At 46.0% G+C, this 23315-nt stretch overlaps 1 protein-coding gene across 3 annotated transcripts in view; it reads right to left on the bottom strand.

Annotated features, from left to right (window-relative positions):
- The window catches only part of LOC140427062 (gamma-aminobutyric acid receptor subunit gamma-2-like), a 178554-nt gene that overhangs the window by 96720 nt on the left and 58519 nt on the right, over window positions 1–23315 (bottom strand). For all 3 annotated transcript variants that reach the window (XM_072512532.1, XM_072512531.1, XM_072512530.1), the window contains exons 6-7: window positions 18172–18254; window positions 14537–14677 (exon numbers count right to left, since the gene is read on the bottom strand). In XM_072512532.1, coding sequence (XP_072368633.1) covers window positions 14537–14677; window positions 18172–18254 — 224 coding nt within the window. The remainder of the gene's footprint in view (window positions 1–14536; window positions 14678–18171; window positions 18255–23315) is intronic.

Raw genomic sequence — 23315 nt, 5'->3', positions numbered from 1 at the left:
GTGAAGCAATTGTGCTATCCACAATGCTACCGTGCTGCCAATGAGGCTTCCAAATTTGCCCTGCATCCCCTGCTTTCTTCAGACACTTTTGATGCGCTGCATATCATTATGAAACTAAAATAGTTGGCTTCTAGGGGGAATGCTATCATGAGCAGTGCACTTAGAATAGTGCTAATCTGGCACTTACTACCCAAAGCACAAAATTAACTTAAAGGGAAATAAAAGATTTAACAGAGAGGAGTTAAGTGTCAAAATTAATTTTTGAGGGGATTGTTGTCTCACTCTATTGATAACACAACTGTGTAATTTCACTGCCAAAGTACACACAACAGCAGTGGAGATTCATGCATGCAAAATAATAAGGGGCCAGCGCAATGCAATCGGCACACTGGGTTTAATAAGCTTTACCTAAAACAAACAAAAAACAGCACCAAATCGGAGTAAAGCAAAGGAACATTTGTATGTTGCTAAACACTAAGTTTAAAGTATGCACCTTCCCATCAATTGAGACAAAATGTTTTATATTCGTCTTTCCCACGGGGGGGAGGGGAGGGTGGGGGGGGGGGGCGAGGAGAAAAACAAACAACATGGAACTGTTTCAAAGCCATTCTGCATATGAATTGATTAACGGCTGAAACTAAAACCAAATCAAGAGTCTGGTCAATCCTCCTGAGGGAGAGAGCAACAAAAATCTTTATTTTAAAGTTAGTTAGTTGCAAAACGAAAATCATTAACTTGCTTATTTTGGCGGGGGGAGGGGGAAGTGAAATGAACTAACCTCAAAAGAGGTTTTGTAATCAAGCCACAGTGCTTCAACTTCAACAATGTTTGGCAATTGAATTACCATACATCAGAACATTAAGCATGTCCCAATCATATTCAGAAGAAATTAAAATAAAATTAATAGTGTGTTAATCTTCTGATTTTTTAATCCTAATCTGTTTGGAAAATTGTCACATGGAACTAACAATGAATTCACAATAACAAACCAACTCAACTATTAAGCTTTGTTACTCTAATAATGATGGCTTCAGGCATTCAAGAGTAATTATTATTATTTGAACCAGTTTTCAAAGTAAAAAACTGCTTCTGCTTTCCTAATCTATTATTTCCCTCTCTTCTATTTAAATTACTTAATTTCATCGAATTGGAGAATGTCACAGCACAAAAATAAGCAATTCAATCCATAAAGTCTTTGCTGGTATTTTTCTCCCTATTGGGCTATTTAATCTAATGTTACTTTCTTGCTCACCCTCCACACCCTTCCAGTTTTACTCAATTCACTTTATGGACCTGATTTTTGTTTCCACTTATGTGCTGCCACCATCCATTCTGAACGTAGGGGGGCACTGAAATTTTTTAAATTGCCTTTTGTTGCCTGAAAGCAGATCACCACAGGATGGGCTGCTGATAGCACAAATGTACATCCAAACAAATACATTTGTCTATGCTGTGACAATCGGCAACGTCATGCCAACAGTTGCCAGTGGAATAGAAAATAAAAATTCCAAATCATTTTCTATGCACATCCCAATGCATTCCTTCACAAGCAATTCAACAGTGCCGAGGCAGGTTCTTCCCTCTTTTTGTCTCCTTCTCCCCTTGAAGTTTAAAACACATGCAATGTGCAAATATACCTCTGCATAGAATCAGCCATGCTCAATTGTTTTATATTCCTTGCAAGTGGAGAATAATATATAACATTCGCTCGGGGGAAATCAGAAAGGCCAGAGTGGATGAAACAGAAACTGTGATGGAATATAACAGTTTGTCTGCATTGCACCAGGAGGCTGAGCATGACAATCTTGCCTATTTTGAAATGTGCAACTACCATCACTTAATTTTAATAAATTACATAAAGCTAAATGTAGAAAAAAATGCAAACTTTTAGTACCCTATGCTGGCGGGATGGAACTGAACTTGCTCATCTAATATACTGCATGGTATTGCTATATTTCTGAAGAGCTAATTCAAGATGCAATGCAACAGCTGGAATATTTTGTCACTTTGTAGGTTACTGGGATGAAGATTTAGCGATAATATTGTCGTCTGTCAGTGTTCTGCATAATGTTTAAATCGTCGATCAAAATGTTATATAAGGAGCGAAATATTGACACTGATATAATCTGATCAAATCTTTTCTGATTTGTGTTTGATAGTTTTCCTTGGTTATTTTCAAAGGGTGCGGTCTAAAGGCCGTGTTACTCATGGCACGGATCTGTGTGAGCCGGTTGAATCGCGGGTGAAACCCAAATCCGGAACCACACCGGGCGTCGAGCGGTTTGCGATCTAACCGGCATGCTCCCATGAGGGGGTTCCAGATCACGCCCAAATGTGGCAAGCAACCAATCATCACTACTTATAGGCAATCTCCATCTCACTCACGAGATGGACGACCTATCTAATGGCCTCCCAGGATCTAATCGGCTCCCCAGTGGGCGCCGATAAGCACTCCTTTTTAAAAATGGGAACCCAGCACAGTGGCTGCTGAGGGGATTGGAAGAGGCGAGTGCTCAGGGGGTGAGCCCCCGGGGGGGGGGCGGGGGGGAGATTGGGGGGGGGGGGCACCCGGGGGGGGGCACCTAGTCGGGGAGGGGGTCAAGTCGGGGAGGGGGTCAGGTGACATTGGTTGGTGGACACCCCTGGGCTGGGGAGGATCAGGTCACAGCGCCTGCAGATCCCACAGGCCATCACCCTCTGCCGCTCCCCCCACGAATCATGGAGACCCAAAGCAGGGTCAACTACAGCTGCTGCCTATCTGCCCCACCAAACACTTTTCAGGACAGACAGCCCTGTGCACAGTTATATGCCGAGGGTCACTATAACTCTCTTTGAGTGTAAGCAACCTCTGGCTGTACAGCCGAAGGCTCTTGCTCATAAGGAATTGGCATTGTTGGTTATATGAGCACTGCACAGCTCTCAAGTGGCTGGGTAGGGTGTGTCTGCTGACTGCTCCTGCTCAAGGTACACAGTCCCTGCAGGCCTAGTGTTTGTTTACTGCTGCCCCTTCTGCTTCTGTGACCTGGGGCGAAATTCTCCGGAAACGGCGCGATGTCCGCCGACTGGCGCCCAAAACGGCGCAAATCAGTCGGGCATCGCGCCGCCCCAAAGCTGCGGAATCCTCCGCATCTTTGGGGGCCGAGCCCCAGCCTTAAGGGGCTAAGCCCGCGCCGGATGAATTTCCGCCCCCCCCAGCTGGCGGAAACGGCCTTTGGTGCCCCGCCAGCTGGCGCGGAAATGACATCTCCGGGCGGCGCATGCGCAGGAGCGTTAGCGGACGCTGATGGCATTCCCGCGCATGCGCAGTGGGGGGAGTCTCTTCCACCTCCGCCATGGTGGAGACCGTGGCGAAGGCGGAAGGGAAAGAGTGCCCCCACGGCACAGGCCCGCCTGCGGATTGGTGGGCCCCGATCACGGGCCAGGCCACCGTGGGGGCACCCCCCGGGGCCAGATCGCCCCGCCCCCCTCCCCCCCCAGGACCCCGGAGCCCGCCCGCGCCGCCTTCTCCCGCCGGTAAGGTAGGTGGATTAATCTACGCCGGCGGGACAGGCATTTTAGCGGCGGGATTTCGGCCCATCCGGGCCGGAGAATCGTGGGGGGGGTCCCGCCAACCGGCGTGGCGCGATTCCCGCCCCCACCGAATATCCGGTGCCGGAGAATTCGGCAACCGGCGGGGGTCAGAGAATCTCGCCCGAGGAGTCAGCCAATTGGAGGATTGGCTGGCCTACTACTGGTCTGAAGAAGGGGAATAGATGCTCTCTCACTCCTCTGCTATGGTCTGTATTAGTATGGCTTTCCGGTAACGATTGCTCCTGCCTTGAGGACCTGCTGATGGGAGCTATAATATATAATAATAATTGCTTATTGTCACAAGTAGGCTTCAATGAAGTTATTGTGAAAAGCCCCTTGTCTCCACATTCCAGCGCCTTTTCAGGGAGGCTGGTACAGGAATTGAACCCGCGCTGCTGGTCTTGTCCTGCATTACAAGCCAGCTGTTTAGCCCACTATGCTAAAAGTTGTCAGAGGAGGAGAGAGAGGAGTGACTGCCGTTGCTGCTACTTGGAAACTATGTGTACGCTTGCTGCCACCACTTTTGCTTTTGTTGCATGGAGTAGGGAAGGGAAAAAGTGAGATGCAATGTCTGCCAGTGCTGATGAAGGGAAAGGCTGGCGGCTGATTCAACTGAACAACTTGCTGAAAGTATGAAGAACTGCTCTTGCATATTGCTGGTGCTTTTGTTGTACTGCTGACTGTTCAACGTTTCATGTTTGGAAATGTGTGTTTGCTTGTTGCCGCCTCTTTTGCTTCTGTGGCCTGGGCCAAGGGCTGGGTAGAGTTGGTGACCAGACACCGATACTACAGGAAGGGTAGAGTGGTGGCTCACTTCAATTGAGCAATTTGAAGGTGGAACAGAAATGCCTTTGAAGATTTCTGGTGGCTTTATTGTGCTGGTGACTGATAATATTTCACGTTTGGAAGCAGTGCAGATTGCTTGTGCCTTTTTATACTGTTGCTTGTTTATGTTTGATGTTCAGAAGCCGTGTGCTTGCTATTGTGCTGTTGCTGTTTACTGTTTAATGCCTGCATTGTTTGTTGCAGCCCCTTTTACTTCTGCGGCCTGGTGTCCAGAACCACTGCCAGTGCTGAAGAGGGGGAGGGGGTGCTCTCTTGCTTTTCCTCCATGCTCTGCGTTGGTGTGACTTTTCCAGTGTATTTTTCGGCTCACCCCTGAGTGACTTTCCACTGATGTCGGTCTACTGCTGGAGCTGCAGGTGGGGGGGCGGGGGGTTGAGTTCTTATACTGTTGACTGTTCAATGTGTGGAGGCTGTATGTTTGTCTGCTGCGACCCCTTTTGCCTGAGGCCTGGAGTCTGTAAGGGGGTGATCTCTCGCTCTGCGCCATGCTCTGCATCAGTGGGACTTTCCAGTGTATTGTTGCGTTATGCCCAGGCGACTTTCCACTGGTGTGAGTCTGCTTCTGGGAGCTGCGGGAGGGGGAGTGAGCGGCGTATTTATTTGATTACATTGTTGCCTATTTCATGTTTACCGTGTATTTGGTTTTCTTTGTATAACTACACTGTTACAGTTTGTGTTTGTACCAATACTTTGTCGTGAAAAGGTGCCTGTGTGAATGGCACAGTGCCTTTCCCTGTCGGTTGTTAGTTAATGTGATATGTGGACTGTTACGTAATTTGAGTTGTTATACTGTTGACTGTTTACTGTTTGATGTCTGGAGATAGTCAAATACTCAAGGGCTGGGCCTCAGTACTGCGGATTGCCCTGCATCCAGAGGGTGAGTGTGTGGTTGGGGTGGACATGTGGATGGGGTGGGGGTGGGCGGGTACCTGAGCTCGGATTGCCGAATGTTCACGGCAGGGGTCTGATATCCAGGGGCTCCTGGCCGTGGGTACGTGTGCAGGATGCGATCCCCCAGCACAACAGACTCGTTGGATGGCATCCTGAGAGTCGACAGGGCACGCAATGGTGTGCAAGGCTTTGGGGCTCTGAGGTCCCGGGTGGATGCCATAACTGATTGTCGGTCTCTCACCGTCTCAAATTGCTAATAGATACCACAATATGGATGGTATTGAAGATGCCGCAGCGGCGATCCTTGTGGTGCTGGTGACAGTACAGGCAGCCAGAAGCTGGAGAAGGTGGCCATCATAAACCCTGCAGACCAGAGCCCAAAAGGCCTGGGCGAGTCTCAGAGGGGGAAACTAGCAACAGCCAAGGTGTACAGGTGTCATTGGTCATTCGAGGACATGGCGGACAGCATGTGTTGCAGGGGGCTCCACGTCAATCAGGGGATGGTGCGGCACCTGTACTCTGTCCGTGCGGGCTTGGCACCCCGTGGAGGAGGAGGATACCTGCTCCCGGTGGCCGTGAAGGGAGTTCATTCCTGGGCTCGAACGGGGACTTGTGAAATCATGGATGCCCTGTTTACCCGGGCAGCCGACCATATAAACTTCGAGCTGGACTAAGTCCATCAAGATGCCTGGGTAGCAGGATTCTCCACCATCACCGGGATGTCCCAGGTTCAGGGGGAAATTAATGGCGTGCATGGGGGGGGGGGGGAGAGCCCTTCATTAACAGGAAGGGGTTCCACTCCCTGAATGTTCAACTTGTGTGCGACCACCACCTCTGGATCATGTACATTTTTGCACGCTTCCCTGGGAGGGCCCCCCTCCCCCATCATGATACCGCACCCGTGCTCCAGCATTCTCTGGCACCCACCTGCACAACCCACCCAGGGTGTGGTGTGAGGTGCCACCTGCTGACTTGAAGAGGGGTGGTGGTGGGGGGGGGGAGTGGCAGTGGTCAGGGGAGTGGCAGGCGGGTTCAATGCCAGGGGGTCAGTGTCAACATACCCGTGCAGCCCGGTGGAGGTTGTTGGTCTTCATTGAATCACTGAATTCCTACAGTGCAGAAGGAGGCCATTCCGCCCATCAAGTCTGCACCGACCTTCTGAACGAGCGCCCTACCGAGGCCCACTCCCCCGCCCTATCCCCGTCACCATCTAACCTTTGGATTCTAAGGGGCAATTATATTTTGGCTAATCCACCTAACCTGCACATCTTTGGACTGTGGCACGAAACCGGAGCACCCGGAGGAAACCCATGCAGATGCAGGGAAAATGTGCAAACTCGACACAAAACAGTTAACCGGGCAGGAATCAAACCCGGGTACCTGGCACTGTGAGGCAGCAGTGCTAACCACTGTGCCTCTATGCCGCCTTTTTTCCGACATTGGACAGAGGTCCTCCTTGTCATGCTGCCCGGACCGATGGCTGCTGCCTCCATGCGGCACTGTCAGCCCTGTGGCTGATCCTCCAACCTCTCGGGGTAGGACTCTGTGGTGCCATGGCCGTGAGGTGTCTGGAGTGTGTTTGGAGGGAATGGTTTATGTGCTGCCTGCCCTTGTTAGTGGGGAGCCGCCGGGTGGGATCCAGGCAAATCAGCTGGTGGGATGGCCATTTCCGCCGTGAAGCCCGTGGGGGATCATTCCCGGCCCTAATTGGCGTTAGATACCGGCTGCGGTCTCGTTGGGTTGGCCGTCGGGAAACACCCGGCAAATCTCACCCGCTACCGCATTTAGTGCTACTCCCTTTAGATCGCGCCCAAACTGACATAAAGTTAATTATTCAGGAAAGTTCTATTTGCAATTTTTAAAGTAATTTCCCTTGTCAATAGCTTCCAAGGTTATTGTAGTGAGTGTAAGGCTGAAAGATACTGAAGGCAGTATTATAAATGAGAAAGAAACCTCATTGTCGATAAGTTCCACTGAGAGACTAGTGGCAGCGCAGAGATAAATATCACATGCGAAGCTCATCGCTGTACTGGCACTGGTCCAATGGGTGCATCACTAAAAATTTAGGGCTAGCCCAATGAGAATGTCACTCAGGAGCATCACTAATGGTTTGACGCCAGCCCAAAGGATATAACAGTCAGGAAACTCACAGACTAAACCAGAATGAGTGTCATATATGTGGGTTTCTAATGGGCTGATATAATCTAGAACAAAGATCATTCACCAGTTGTTAAATGAAACTGAACCAGCCTCTGGGGACTGCAGCACCGAAGACTAACTACAAATTGACATTTGTCCAAAAGGAAAGACATTCAGAAGATTCACTTGAATTGATACTTGAATTACTCAGCATGCGCAACAATACACATGGGTCAAATATGGTATAAGTCTGTATTTCTGGTGTCTAAACCCCTGTGTTTTTAGCATTTTCTATGGGATAAGATTCCAATTACCCCAGCTATCATAACAGTAATGTAATTTGACTCACTGCTTAACTTGTCAATACTAATCAGTGCTGAGCAGTTGTGTAGCATAGCAAGTTGCAGTTTTCAAAACATTATAACTAAAAAGTTTCCCTTCAAGATTCAGGCTTTTCCATTCCGAGTTGACAAGTCAATCTGTGCATAAAACACAAATTTCCTTGTCTCTGGAGGACCACATATAAATATACCAGAATAATACATATTTTATAAGTTATCTAGAGACATCTCCTGATTAAGAAAAGATCCACGACCTAGAACATTCTGTTTTATTTTATGTCGCCACCACATACAATTAATTTACTGAGTCCAATTAATTAAATGCAAGAAAGGTAAACCTTTAAATTATTTAAATATCGTAATGACGTTTATTATGAATTATGATTAGACATCACTGAAACAATGTTTATACTTATAGAATACCATTGTGTACAAAGATATATCAATGATTTATTTCCATAGACTTGTTGTTCTACGTTGCATAAATTGTAAATAATTATTGGAATTGTTCAAAAACTCAAAGACTTTCAGTTTTAACTCAAAGCCTCATTAAACAAACTTGTGAATACTGCCATCTCAAAGAAACAATGGGCTGGATTCTCCGTCCCGGGACACCCAGAATGCGTTACCCAATGGGACGGAGAATCGGGCGTCAGGACGTGAATGGATACCACACCAGCAGGGGCATGGAAATAAATGCAAATGCGCCGTCATGACCCATTTGCACCTATTTAGCGGGCCCAGCACCCTATGCTCCGCCCTCCCGTGATTCTCTAGTCTCCGCGGAAAGGAATCACATGAGTGAGGTTCACTTGTGGTCTCTACCATCGTGGCTTTGGCATGAGAATCGGGCTTGCCCCCTTAGCCCAACACGAGGTCCATCATGCCACAGCCATGATGGTAGAAAACTTCTGAGGCCCAACCCCACAACACCGCATAGCAGCCCCCAAACCGCGGGTTGCCTGGGTGCCCCTCCACCCCCAAGTATAGGGGTGACCTGACCGACCCCCTGAGGAAACTCCCTCAGGAACCTCTGTGACAGGAAGATCCCCCCCCCCTCCCCCGGACCCCTGTGATTGGGAGAGCAACCTATGACATTTGGGACAGGGAGACCCCGCACAGGGACCCCTGTGATAGGGAGACCCCCCATAGGTGCCAATGTAATGGAGGACCCCCTACAGGGGCACCTGTGATAAGAAGCCCCCACAGGGCTAAAGGAACCCCTTCCACACATACTCCCACACACAGAACCCCCACCTGAGTAAAGGGGCCTCTGTCTGGAAGCTAGAGAGCAGTTCAGGCAGGGTTAGTGGGAAGTATTATAGTTGTAATACTTACCTTGCAGCTCCACTTGCCCATTCCTCCACGGAGAGCAGCTGTGCCTGCCTCTGGTTCCCACAGACTCACTATCTGCAAGCCATTCATAGCTTTCCAGTCGTGGTCTGTGATTGACAGCTCGTAAAAACCATCTGCAGCTTTGATCCATTCACATCCTTTCACTCTTCAGTGGCCTAAGTGGTGAAACCCCAATATTTGTAAACATTGCCCACCCGAGATGACCTCCTCCCTTCTCTGCCCCTGACCATGTCATCTCTCACCCCTGCCACATCGCAAAAACCTCTCCCCCACCCATTTCCCCCCTTCCCCGCTCCCCCTGCACCCCACCCCACCGGCCACCCCCTCGGCCTTCTCCCCACTACCTCACTTCCGTTCACCAGCATCACCAGCTAGCGCAGCAGCCCCTGCCCAAAGGCACCTCACAATGACCTACCCCCCACCTCCCCACTCCTCAGCTCAAGGAGGAAGACTCCCTGCTGACTTTATCTTCCCCCACCCAAACAAAGACTTCTCCTGAACTCCAGGCAGCCTCCTTCAAAAGCAAACACGCAAATGCTAAACACAAACAGTCCCATAAAACAGGAGGGGTGGATGGGAACATCCAGCCCCATATAAACTTTTCACCCCTACAATCCCTTACAATCCCAACAGTAAACAGCAAACCCCTCCCCCAAAAAAGGATCCCCTCCAAACCGGAGGGAACGAAAATCCCCCAATCCCTACCCCCACTTCAAGCAGGTGGCACGGTAGCACAGTGGTTAGCACTGTTGCTTCACAGCGCCAGGGGTTCGATTCCCGGGGTCACTGTCTGTGTGGAGTCTGCACGTTCTCCCTGTGTCTGTGTGGGTTTCCTCCGGGTGCTCAGGTTTCCTCCCACAAATCCCGAAAGATATGCTGTTAGGTGGGTTGGGCATTCTGAATTCTTCCTCCGTGTACCCGAATAGGCGCCGGAATGTGGCAACTACAAGCTTTTCACAGTAACTTCATTGCAATATTAATGTAAGCTTCCTTGTGACAATAAAGATTATTGTAAAAAAACATGCTCCCAACCATTACGAAGTACCAGCACCCCGGTTCCCAAGCATTGTCCGCTCAGTTCTCCCCCAATTTATGCTCCTCAATGAAGTCTTCGGCCGCTTCTGGGGTCTCAAAAGAATACTCCCGGCCTCCGATCGTCACCCACAATTTTGCCGGGTAGAGGACCCCGAACCTGATATGCCGCCGGTACAGCACCACCTTGGCCTTATTGAAACCTGCCCGCCGCTTCGCCAACTCGGCTCCGATGTCCTGATAAATTTGGACCTTATTCCCCTCCCATCCGTAGGTACACTTCTCCCTGGCCCAATGCAAAATCTTCTCTTTCTCCACAAATTTGTGGAGTCTCAAGATCACTGCCAGTCACTGTGCCACCCCAGCTCTAGGCTTCTGATCAGGGACCTAAGCGCTCGGTCCACGTCAGGGGCCTTATCTAGCACCCCTTCTGCCACCACCCCCCACCAGCATCTTCGAGACGTACCTCGTGGCACTTACATCTTCTGGTAGGCCCATTATTCGCAGCTTCTGCCTTCTCGAGGTATTCTCCTGCTCCTCCACCTTTGCTCTCAACATTTTACAGAGATCTCTTAGGAGCACCACCTCCGCCTCCAGAGCCACCACATGATCGCTGCGGTCCGAGATCACTCCTTCGATCTCACAAATCTTTGACCCCTGCACCTCCAAACACTTCTCCACCCGTTCCAAAGAACTCTTCAGGGGTGCCACAGCTCCTTCGATGGCCTTTGAGTCATCCTCCTGCATTTCCTTCCTCTGCTGGCAGAATTTCTCCTGAATAAAAGCCATCAACTGCTCCATCTGGGGCCTTCCACCTTGCAACAGCCCTTCCCCTGCAGCCATGCTTACACCGGCTGCTGCTGCAGTACAGGCTTCCTCCAACTCTTTAGCCTGGTCTCTCACCATCTTCTGACGGGTTGGTAACCAGCAGACATACCACTCCTGGGGGAAACAACTCCTCCAACCTTCACCTACACCTTTTCATCAAAATTCCACCCAATATAGGGTAAAAAGAGCTCTTTTCTGTGCCTTCAAGCAGGAGCTGCCCTGTGTGTGACCATTCACACCATGGCCACCACCAGAACTTTCTATGTACTGACATAAAAAGCACTGCTCAATGCATTTTAAGAATTCCGCCCCCTCTAAGCCTTTCAAACCCACAGTTTCCCAGTTAATGTTGGGGAAAATTAAATCCCCTATTATTATTACCCCATTGTTTTTACACTTCTCTGAGATTTGCCGACATATCTTTTATCTTTCCCTGACTGTTTGGCGGCCTATGGGGCCGCCCCATTTTTGTTTCTTAGTTCTACCCACATGGCCTGATTTGAGGAGCCCTCTATATCATGCCTCCTTAATGCAGTAATTGACTCCTTGATCAATACTGCAACACCACCTCCTTTTTTTGGATCCCCCACTGCCCATCTCGCCTGAAGATTTTATGCCCCAAAATATTGAGCTGTCCGTCCTGCCCCTCAGCCATGTCTCTGTGATAGCAGTAACATATGTGTTAATCAACACCCTCAACTTGCCTGACTCGCAAGAGTCCTTGCATTAAAATAAATGCCATCCAGCACTGCCATACTACTCCCCTGTGTCCTAACATGTCTATAATCTCTCCGCCTTCCAGACTGACTTGGCTTTTCCTCCACATTTTGCTGTGCATCACTGTCTACTCTACCTCCACTCTATATTCCATCCCCCTGCCAAGTTAGTTCCAAATTAAACTCAGATGTCCTTAATTAAGAGATAACCAACTAAAGCATTGAGCAATATACCACAGGCAGGGATCTGAACATAACAGCTACACATGAAAGGTGGTGTGCATGAAATCTGCTGCCGATTAGAATTGAACGACTACATTATCTGCCTGATGATATGGCTACCACTCAAAAGCTTCAGTATTAAAGAGCTAAAAATTGACAACCATCTATTGATTGAAACACCATTGGTATTTTCCATTCAGCCATGATAATGTCTACTTTGCACAACTGCAACAGTTGCAAATCCCATCGTATAAGTTCCTATTCGATCGCTGAATATCACAAGAAATGTATGTCCATGACTTTCATCAATGGGATGAAGGGTTACTGAATATCAAAAAAAAATCCTTAGAAAAAAGATCTTAAGAAATAAGAGTGTTAGCAAATGAAGCAAGAAGACCTTCAACGCCATCTGCTAGATCATCAAATCTCGATGCTACAATTAGCTTGATTGTATTTAAGGACAATATGAATGCAAATTGACCCAGAGTATTTGTCATTTGCTTTGACTAATAAATGGTGATCTCAAGTTCAATTTTTGTGAACATAATATTCATAGATATTATGAACAAGCAGTTGCTGTCTGATTAGAAATGGGTTGCTTTAAGGAGGGTCAATATTACAGTATGTTCTTCCAAGAGAACAATTCAAATGGCAGTGGAACACAGGCAAGGAGAAGCGTTTAAGATTTAAAGAGCATAAAGTAATAGACTGCGTCTGAAGTAAAAACAGTGAAGAGGAAATATAAATATGAGAGAGAGAATGGAATAGCTGAGAGAATAGAGTGGAAGAGGAAAAGAGAGTGGATAAAAAAAGGAGGGCATGATGAAGGAATGTGTAAAAGGTCTTTCCATTTTTTCAATGCATTTTTAAAATTGTTACAGGTTAATTTGTATTGTGTAACTTTACTACTCCAATGCTATTTAAGTATATTATTAGGTTGCTGTACAGTGTTGTAAATGGGGAAAAAATTAAATTAGCTAGTACAGGGAGCATGGAATTTCTTGGACCTATTGACCTCCAAATGTCAAGTTAAATTCTGAGTATATTTTTCGGTTCACATACGTTAGGTCCAATTTAATGCAGACTGATAGAGCGGGAACTATGGTGGCCTGACATACTTTATCATGGGAAAGCCCACAATGTCTCCCACCTCCCATTAAGTCAGAGGGTGGAAGGGGCTGGTATGGGATTACCGGCTGCCAGCAAAAGGATTTCAGTCAGGTTCATTCATGAACCAATCATCCTTAATCCCACCACAATTCAGTAGTGGCTCAGGGATTAAGTGGGAGCTCAAGGCTTTCCTGCACCTCCCAAAGGTGGCCCAGAAAATCCTTCTGGGTTTGTCAGTGGCCTCCCAGAGATGAGTCACTCGTTATCATGCACTTTGTACCGGATCAAAGGACCTGGTATCTGGGAAAGGCGGGTTGGGATGGGTGGGAGTGCAAGAAGGCTGCAGTTCCTCATTGCCGGAAACACAACTGGGACGGACTGAGAGATCTCCAAAGGACTCCAGGTCAAAGTTGAGCGAGGGCAAAATAAGGATTGTGGTGTGCCTGTCAAAGGAGGGGGGAAAGGCAAGGGGGTCAGAGGTAAGGACAGCCTTTGGTTTGGCTGGCAGCTCTCAGCCTACCAGACTTCTGCTGCCAGGTTCCTGAATCCTGGGAAAGGCCCAAGGGTGGCCACGTAAGTCACTGAAAGGTACCTATAATACCATGTGGCCTCCCACATGGAGCTACCACATGGTTCTCCACCGGTTCTGCGCCCAGTGGGCAAGACCTCGATCAGTCCAATTAAATACTGTCCATTGTATAAGAGGAATACAGAATGGAAGCAGGTAGTCCACCATGAATTGTCCTTGAGAAACTCCAGCTTTATCTCAATCTAAACTACATATGCCTTCTACAGATATAAGTTACATGATAAATTCGAACTCAGTTATCATCAGCCGCAGATCAGAATTGTGATTTGTGAATGTTTGCCAAAATTCACCTTAAGGTTTCCAAACCATTTTGAGCTTCCAGAAGTTCAAGAAAGCAAGGGTTTCAGGTGTGGAACAGACTCACTAAATTATTATGCTTAAATTTACATATTTTGCATTCTGTTCCATTAGTTTCATAGCCTATCAACTCAACACATCATGCTAAGTGTGCTGATACCTGTTATACTTGACATTAGAACATACCAAATTTACCCATATAACTTCAGAGGAGAGGTGTATATAAACCACTATCTTGAGAGTGACATCTTATGCCAAAAGTGGGATGGCATTTCCAGATGGTTTCCTGTAGGTTTTTATCATACTTTGCTTCTGCCAAAGCACCAAATTGATCCTCAGTTAACTTACGCATTCTCACACATTACATTCCTCAGTGATTGACCATAAACATTTCCAGTTGTAAATACCAAGTTTTATCAATGGTAGAACAAAAATTCAGCTGGATAAACCACCTTGTTACTAACGTTTTTGTTAAGCAAATATTTCAGTCCACAGTTCTCAATGACTCACTGCTAGAGCCTGCACAAGTGCTGAAATCTCAATGACCACTTCATGAGAAGAACTATTTTGCTGGCTCACAGTTTCAAAAAGTGACTTACCGGAAGTCGTTCTGACAGTGTCTGTCGTATTTCTCAATCCAAGAAATGCAAACTGATACAGCCTCCAAAAGCGCGGCTCTCCAAAGATAATAGAATGGTATCTTGCCCACTGGTATATGATTTCGTCTTTGGGATAGCCATCTAAAAATTAGATTCAAGAAAGTTCTCTATTTTTCTATTAAGACAGCAGTTTTGAGCGAGCAGTTTTGAGTGGGGGTGTAATCTTTTATTTGGGATGGTATAAGAAATCATGAAGGAAGAAAAGATTGTCAAATCTGCACATTCCGCAAACCAAGTACACCGTCCCACCATGAGCACGAACCCATCTATTCCATATCAATATCCAGAAGCAAATAATCAGAGAATAGCTTGAATCATAAGATCAAAATGTAATTATGGATGAGTAAGCCCACCATGAGTAATCCATTCAGAAAGACGCTGCAGTCCTACGATTGCTTCATCTAATTCTTTCTTAAAAGACTTTGATGATTTTTGCTTCCACTTCACTGTCTGGAAATTGATCATTCTTTGTGTGAAGAACTTCCTGATATCAGTTTTGAATTTAACTTTTACTAGTTTGAACCTGTGTGCTTTAGTCAGCTACTCTTACAATTTAATTTAAGGTAAGATCTATCTCCTTAATCCCCTTAATTGTTGTATACATCTTTAGCTTTTCTATGAACCTTACAATTTTCCCCTCCGCAGAGTGTATTATCAGTAGAACCCTATGCTGGGCTCAAATAGACAGGTCACTGCAAAGGCACCAGATATGGATATTCACTAGGTTACCTGAAGAATTTCTATTTTCTAGTGCAAAGTGGTTTATCTGGACCCCATAGAATCCCGGCAGTGCAGAAGGAGGCCATTTGGTCATCAAGTCTGCACTGACCTTCGAAAGAGCACCCCACCTGGGCCCATTCGCCTGCCCTTTCCCTGCAACCGCACCTAACCTGCACATCTTTGTACTCTAAGGGGCAACTTAACATGGCCAATCCACCTAACCTGCGCATCTTTGGGACTGTGGGAGGAAACCGGAGCAGCCGGAAGAAACCCAAGCAGACACAGGGAGAAAGTGCAAACTCCACAGACAGTTATCCAAGGCCGGAATTGAACCCGGGTCCCTGGCACTCTGAAGCAACAGTGCTAACCACTGTGCAACCTTACCGTCCATGTTCCCTAGATCTACGTTTTTGTGAATGGAATCCCTTGAGAGCTATATTTAACTTAACAGCAGTATTTTTAGCATGGATTTTGCCAAGATCCTCCCATGGTGGCGCTGACTAAAACAAATATCTAACGTTTTTTAACTAAGTCCTTTCAACTGGCATATGTCCGAAGCTTGACTTCTCTATCCTGTTTTGTTGCCTGAGCAGAATTGATTAATATTTAATTGATCAAAATTTCAGAATATTTATCCATTCCAACAACAATACTATTTCACCAGAAGATAAAAGCAAATTACTGCGGATGCTTAAATCAGAAACAAAAATATAAAATACGGAAAATCTCAGCAGCTCTGACAGCATCTGTGGAGAGATGTTTCGACTTTGGCAAAGGGTCATCCAGACTCGAAACGTTCGCTCCCTTTCCCTCCACAGATTCTGTCAGACCTGCTAAGATTGTCCAGTATTTTCTGTTTTTGAATACTATTCCACCCTTGTCTGGCACAATTCACAAGTAACATTAACCTCCCCCCCCCACACCGCCCTTCTACCTAATGAATGTTCGCAGTGTATTATGTTGAGTAAACGTTAGGGGTGGGTAATTATAATTATACAACCAGATATAGATATTCATAATGATTATTTTATTTTAAAATGATTCTTGGAAAGTGTATGTCGCTGAATAGTCCACCATATTTGACCAATTCCTCGTTGAGAAGGTGATGATGAGCCTTCTTCTTGAATCACTGCAGTCCATATGGTGAAAGACCTCTCAAAGTGCCATTAGGTAGCAAGCTCCATGATTTAATAATGTGAAATGGCAATATAGGTCCAATTCAGGATGGTTTGTGAATTGGAAGGGAACTTGGAAGTAATGGTGTATTCATGCACCTGCTGCCCTTATCCTTCCAGTTGGTAATGGTTGTAGGTTTGCGAGGTGCTGGGGAAGAATCCTTGGTGAGTTACTTCAGTGCATCCAACAGGTAGCACACATCAGAGCCAGGGGGCAACAGTGGTGAAGGGGGATTGGATATTTAGGTGAATGGATGAGTGCCGGTTCAATGGATCTCTTTGTTCTGAATGGTGTCAAGTGTAGTGATATCATGATTGGGTTGTAATTCACCAACTGACCACTAGGAGTCTCATTAGAATATAACTGAATGTTAGAGTCAGGTAACCTCAGACTGACTTTAGAGCTGGGAGAGAGATAGTGGTTTGTGCTTGTTCATACAGTTATTCATCTGTTGTTTGGTATATATTTGACCCACAGTTAATGTTAATAAATCGTTTAAAGCTTTAGCTACAAGTGCTCTTGTAATATAAATCAGGCCATTCGACAAGAACCATCAAGCTTCTTAAATTCTGTTTGCAACTGCATCCAACCAGGGAAGCGGAGAGTAATCTGTCACACTCCTAACATGTGCCTTGCTGAGAGTGTGTGGAGGAAAAGCATTACAAAGGCAAGAAACAAACTATTATGTTGCAAGCACAGCCACTAAATGCTTTAGTAGCTGCAATATCTGGTCAACTGACGATGATGCATGATTATGGAGCAAATCTTTGCAGATGCAAGGATCATGTGTTAGTGAAGCAAAGCTATTTAGTGTTACAAATGCAAGGCCATTAAATGGAATAACTTATTGGATATCGGTGCCATAATTTCCTGTTACAGGGTCAGTGTTAATTAGGGAGGGAAATGGGCATGCAAGGGCCAAAGCACAATCACCACTGGTGGGCAAGAGTCCAAACTAGTTGGGGGTTCAGATCTAGATACGGTAAGATAAATAGGAATTATGAGAGGTTGTCAAGTCAATGATCATAATAGAGGAACCATGCTATCCTTGTGGCCCACAATGAACATTTACTCCCAAAAAACAAATGCAAGCTTGCTCCATCAGCTATGCTGAAGCTGCAAAACTGTGAAAGGCGTGCGATTAAAATGGCATGCACATCCCTGAAATATCAGGGCTTGAACCACAATTTCAATTATGGCTCCACGCCTTTGGTGTGGTTAACCTTCTTGTGCCTGGAGACAAGTAAAGCAATTAGGAGGCATGAACAAGGAACAAATCTGCCCCTCACAGCCCCACCATCAACCTGCCGTGACCCCCACCTGCACTATTGATTCCAGGTGTGGGCAGATTCAAAACCAGGACCATCTCGAGATGAGCATGGATATCACTAATAAAGAACAACTGCGAGTTTCCATTGCATTCGCAGAAAGCGTTGAATTGTTAATTATTGAAAGATCCCAGTTTAACACTTTAATTTATACTATATACGCTGAAATATGCGCTTTAGGAAGAGAATTAGCTCAAAGAATGTTGATATGCACTAAAATTCTGAAGTAAATCTTTTACAGCCTTCTTTGTGACAAAACTCTCTTCAAGCATTTTGCAATCTTTAACAGATGACAGACAGTGTTATTTTACGCATGTGTAGTAAAATTATATAACATAAATTTATACATACAGCTTGAGAATGCCAAAGGACATGAATGCTCATCCATTGGGAAGTTATGCAGCTGAAGCTGACATTCGGCATCAATTGTCAACCTAAAAATAGTAAAAGATCATTGTATGCATTGAAATAATTGAGAGGGAAATCTCGTTGTGAAAAATATTCACCTACATATAGTACATGTAGAATTCTGAATCGGATTAAATCAAAGACATAGGCATGTGTTTCATATTTAAGACACAGAGGACATAGAAAGAGTTAACTTGCGATGCTACGTAAGATACACAGGAAATAGTAGACTCCAAAATACAAAGTACGGTGACATGACTGTGCAAATCTTAAATGGTGGGAATGTTGCACACAACTCCTATTCAAGGTGAATTTTATTTAGACACGGAGAAACAATATAATTGAAATCTTTCTTTAATTATATTTTTAGCTATTAATCACAATATTGGAATTGCAGATAATGAAAGGTAAATCTAGTTGACATGACTAATTTTATTTCTGAGATAGTCCTTTAAAGAAACTAAGACGAGTAGGGCCAGTCAAGGACAGTAGTGGGAAGTTGTGCTTGGAGTCCGAGGAGGTAGGAGAGGTGCTAAATGAATATTTCTTGTCAGTATTAACACAGGAAAAAGACAATGTTGTCGAGGAGAATACTGAGATTCAGGCTACTAGACTAGAAGTGCTTGAGGTTCATAAGGAGGAGGTGTTAACAATTCTGGAAAGTGTGAAAATAGATAAGTCCCCTGGGCCGGATGGGATTTATACTAGGATTCTCTGGGAAGCCAGGGAGGAGATTGCTGAGCCTTTGGCTTTGATCTTTAAGTCATCTTTGTCTACAGGAATAGTGCCAGAAGACTGGAGGATAGCAAATATTGTCCCCTTGTTCAAGAAGGGGAGTAGAGACAACCCCGGTAACTATAGACCAGTGAGCCTTACTTCTGTTGTGGGAAAAATCTTGGAAAGGTTTATAAGAGATAGGATGTATAATCATCTGGATGTATAATCATCTGGAAAGGAATAATTTGATTATACATAGTCAACACGGTTTTGTGAAGGGTAGGTCGTGCCTCACAAACCTTATTGAGTTCTTTGGGAAGGTGGCCAAACAGGTGGATGAGGGTAAAGCAGTTGATGTGGTGTATATGGATTTCAGTAAAGCGTTTGATAAGGTTCCCCACGGTAGGCTACTGCAGAAAATACGGAAGCATGGAATTCAGGGAGATTTAGCAGTTTGGATCAGAAATTGGCTAGCTGGAAGAAGACAAAGGGTAGTGGTTGATGGGAAGTGTTCAGACTGGAGTCCAGTTACTAGTGGTGTACCACAAGGATCAGTTTTGGGGCCACTGCTGTTTGTCATTTTTATAAATGACCTGGAAGAGGGGGTAGAAGGACGGGTGAGTAAATTTGCAGATGACACTAAAGTCGGTGGAGTTGTGGACAGTGCAGAAGGATGTTACAAGTTACAGAGGGACATAGATAAGCTGCAGTGCTAGGCTGAGAGGTGGCAAATGGAGTTTAATGCAGAAAAGTGTGAGGTGATTCCTTTTGGAAGGAATAACAGGTAGACAGAGTACTGGGCTAATGGTAAGATTCTTGGCAGTGTGGATGAGCAGAGAGATCTCGGTGTCCATGTACATAGACCCCTGAAAGTTGCCACTCAGGTTGAGAGGGTTGTTAACTTTTATTGGTAGAGGGATTGAGTTTTGGAGCCATGAGGTCATGTTGCAGCTGTACAAAACTCTGGTGCGGCCGCATTTGGAGTATTGCATGCAATTCTGGTCGCTGCATTATAGGAAGGATGTGGAAGCATTGGAAAGGGTGCAGAGGAGATTTACCAGAATTTTGCCTGGTATGGAGGGAAGATCTTATGAGGAAAGGCTGAGGGACTTGAGGCTGTTTTCGTTAGAAAGAAGAAGGTTAAGAGGTGACTTAATTGAGGCATACAAGATGATCAGAGGATTGGATAGGGTGGACAGTGAGAGCCTTTTTCCTCGGATGGTGATGTCTAGCACGAGGGGACATATCTTTAAATTGAGGGGAGATAGATATAAGACAGATGTCAGAGATAGGTTCTTTACTCCGAGAGTAAAGGGCTTGGAATGCCCTGCCTGCAACAGTAGTGGACTCGCCAAAACTAAGGGCATTCAAATGGTCATTGGATAGACATATGGACGCTAAGGGAATAGTGTAGATGGGCTTTGGAGTGTTTTCACAGGTCGGCGCAACATCGAGGACCACAGGGCCTTACTGCGCTGTAATGTTCTATGTTCTAAGACAGTCAGTATCTGCCAGTTAGCATTATCACCTTTCAAACACTTTAACATGTTGTATGTCTGATGTATTGATAAATTTCTTAACTTTTAAATGCTCTGGAACTAATAGGATGATAATATTTTTTAAAATAATTTTTCACAGGACGTCGGCTTCATTGGCAATATCAGCATTTGTTGCCCATCCCCAATTGTCCTCGAGAAGGTGGGAATGAATCGCCTTCTTGAACTGCTGCATGCCATGTGTAGGTACACCCACAATGCTGCTAGGGAGGGAGTTCCAGGATTTTGACCCAACAGAAGTGATGATGACGTGCAACTGGGAGTGAAACTTGAAAGTGGTGGTATTCCCATGCATCTGCTGTTCCAAATGGTAGAAGTCGTAGGTTTGGAAGGTGCTATAGAAGGAGCCTTGGTGTGTTGCTACGTTACATCTTTTAGATCAGGGTTTTTCAAACTCAGGTTCTCAACCCGCGGGTAGGTCTCAACCGGGTGTCGGGAGGGTCGCGGAGCGATCTGTTGTGGCGTCCCAATCATGGGGAGAATCCCCCAATGACGCGAACAGTTGTTTAGATTACCAGCCGCAGGCAGTCCCCGATTGGTTGCGACATGTGAGGGGGTGGGGCGGTGCGAGGCTGGGCTGCATGCTGGTCAATGCATGTGAGCGGGGGGGGGGTGGGGACTGGGACTGACTGTCTGTCAGCTTTGCTCTGGTGCTACTCCTTACACACTGCTCAGCTCGTCTCCCGCCACCGATCGGCAGTATGTGGCCAGCGGCTGCATGGTCTAACTGTTCAACGGCCGGCACAAAGTCCGCTTGCACTCCCACGACATGACATACTGGTCGGGTAGTAGGCTGTGACTGAGGTGGATGCTGTTACTGGACAGTGAGTGGGAAGCCAGACCAGGTTTGTTAGTGAGGAATGTCGATCAAACGAAGCCAGTCAATAGGGCTGACACATGTCAATGCTGGATAAAACCTACAGTCATCACTTTGTGCCGACACTCTCTGGAAACAAGTAATTAAGTGCTTTTTGTGAGAATGGAGCAGGAGATTACTTGGACGTTTGGATAGTGCAATGCAGTTGAACCAGCAAAAGATATTGTGACATTGTACGTGTTTGCAAGTTACTTCATCTCGTCTAAAGTCGTAGTTTGTAAAGTAAAAACAAGACCTGTTTAAATTTCTGAAGAAATGGGAATAAATTTAAAACAAGGTTTGTGTGTTAATGTAAGGATGCGCATTTTCAACTGAAATTGTCTTAATTATCAGTAGTACAAAGCTATAAACTTGTAAAAATCAGCTATTGGAAATAAAGTTTCAAAGTAAAAAAAGAGGCCGGCCGCAACCGTCCTTTAAATATGAATGATCGAGTCTTTCCGCCAGAGGCAGCGGCAGAGAGAAGGTCATGCGCCTGGCACGTTCACTGACACCACGCGCCCTGGACATCCATGCTTTGAGTGCAAAATCATGGAGGAGAGACTCCTCCATTTTGTCGCTGCCAGCAAGCATGCAACAGGACTGCATGAAGAACTCAAGATGGATTATTTTGTAATCAGGAAGAGAGGACCCAAGGCACAAAAAGGCCAGGATCTCATAATTGAATCTGCTGGAGAAAGCTTCTCAGGAGAGTCCATGGCAGGACAATGCAGTGCTGGTGTGAGCTGTATCCAGAGCTCCAGGGCCTCTGGTGAACAAACAATTAAGAAGAGACTGAAATTGGGAACAAAACAATAGAAAGATGATTTCTTGAGATATCGCTTTAATTGTGCCAATGCAAATCAGGATGCAAAGCCCATGTGAGTTATTTGCAGGGAGGTACTGCAAGATGAAAGTTTCAAACCCTCAAATCTTCAAAGGCATTTAAAGACGAAGCATAGTGAGTTCCAGGACAAATTTCTTGATTTTCTTCAAGGGAAGCAGTGAAAAGTTAAGTCATCAGCTGAAGTCCTTCGCAAAAATGTAACATTGAATGACGAAGCAAGTGAGATTGTGAGGACCGAGCAGGCTCATCTGCCGCATTAAAAGTAATCAATAATGGTGTGGCGTGAAGGTCGGCCGGCGTCGGTCGCTAAGGTCGGCCGACATGGGTCGCGAACGTCAGCCAGTGTGGATTCCGTAGGTCCGCCAGTTGGTAAAAGTGGGTCGCGGGAAAAAAACGTTTGAAAAATACTGTTGTAGGTGATACACGCTGTTGGCACTGTGTGGGTGATGGAGGGAGTGGATGTTGAAGGTAGTGAATGGAGTGCTAATTAAGCAGGCTGTTTTGTCCTGGAAGGTGTAAATTTTTCTGAGTGTTGTAGGAGCTGCACTCTTCCAGGAAAGTGGAGAATATTCCATTACACTCTTGACTACTGTCTTGTAGATGGTGGGAAAGCGTTGGGGAGCCAGGAGGTGAGGTACTCACCAATAAATTCCCAACGTCTGACCTGCTCTTGTAGCCACATTATTTATATGGCTAGTCCAGTTTAGTTTCAGGTCAATGGTAGCCCCCATGATGTTGATAATGGTTGTAATGCCATTGAAAATCAAGGGGAGATGATTAGATTCCCATTTGTTGGAGATGTTCCTTGCCTGGCATGTGCGGAGTCTGCACGTTCTACCTGTGTCTGCGTGGGTTTCCTCCGCGTGCTCTGGTTTCCTCCCACAGTTCAAAGATGTGCAGGTTAGGTAGATTGGCCATGCTAAATTGCTCTTAGTGTCCAAAAAAGGTTAGGTGGGGTTATTGGGTTATGGGGATAGGGTGAAGGTGTATGAATTAAGTGGGGTGCTCTTTCCAAGAGCAGTGCAGACTCGATGGGCAGAATGGCCTCCTTCTGCACTGTAAATTCTATGGGTTTTTTTTCAGAGAATTTACAATGCAGGAGGAGGCCATT

The sequence above is a fragment of the Scyliorhinus torazame genome, chromosome 7 (genome assembly GCF_047496885.1).
Source record: "Scyliorhinus torazame isolate Kashiwa2021f chromosome 7, sScyTor2.1, whole genome shotgun sequence".
Lineage (NCBI taxonomy): Eukaryota > Metazoa > Chordata > Chondrichthyes > Carcharhiniformes > Scyliorhinidae > Scyliorhinus > Scyliorhinus torazame.
The sequence above is the reverse complement of the archived record's forward strand: the minus strand, read 5'-3'. Positions and strand labels throughout refer to the sequence as shown.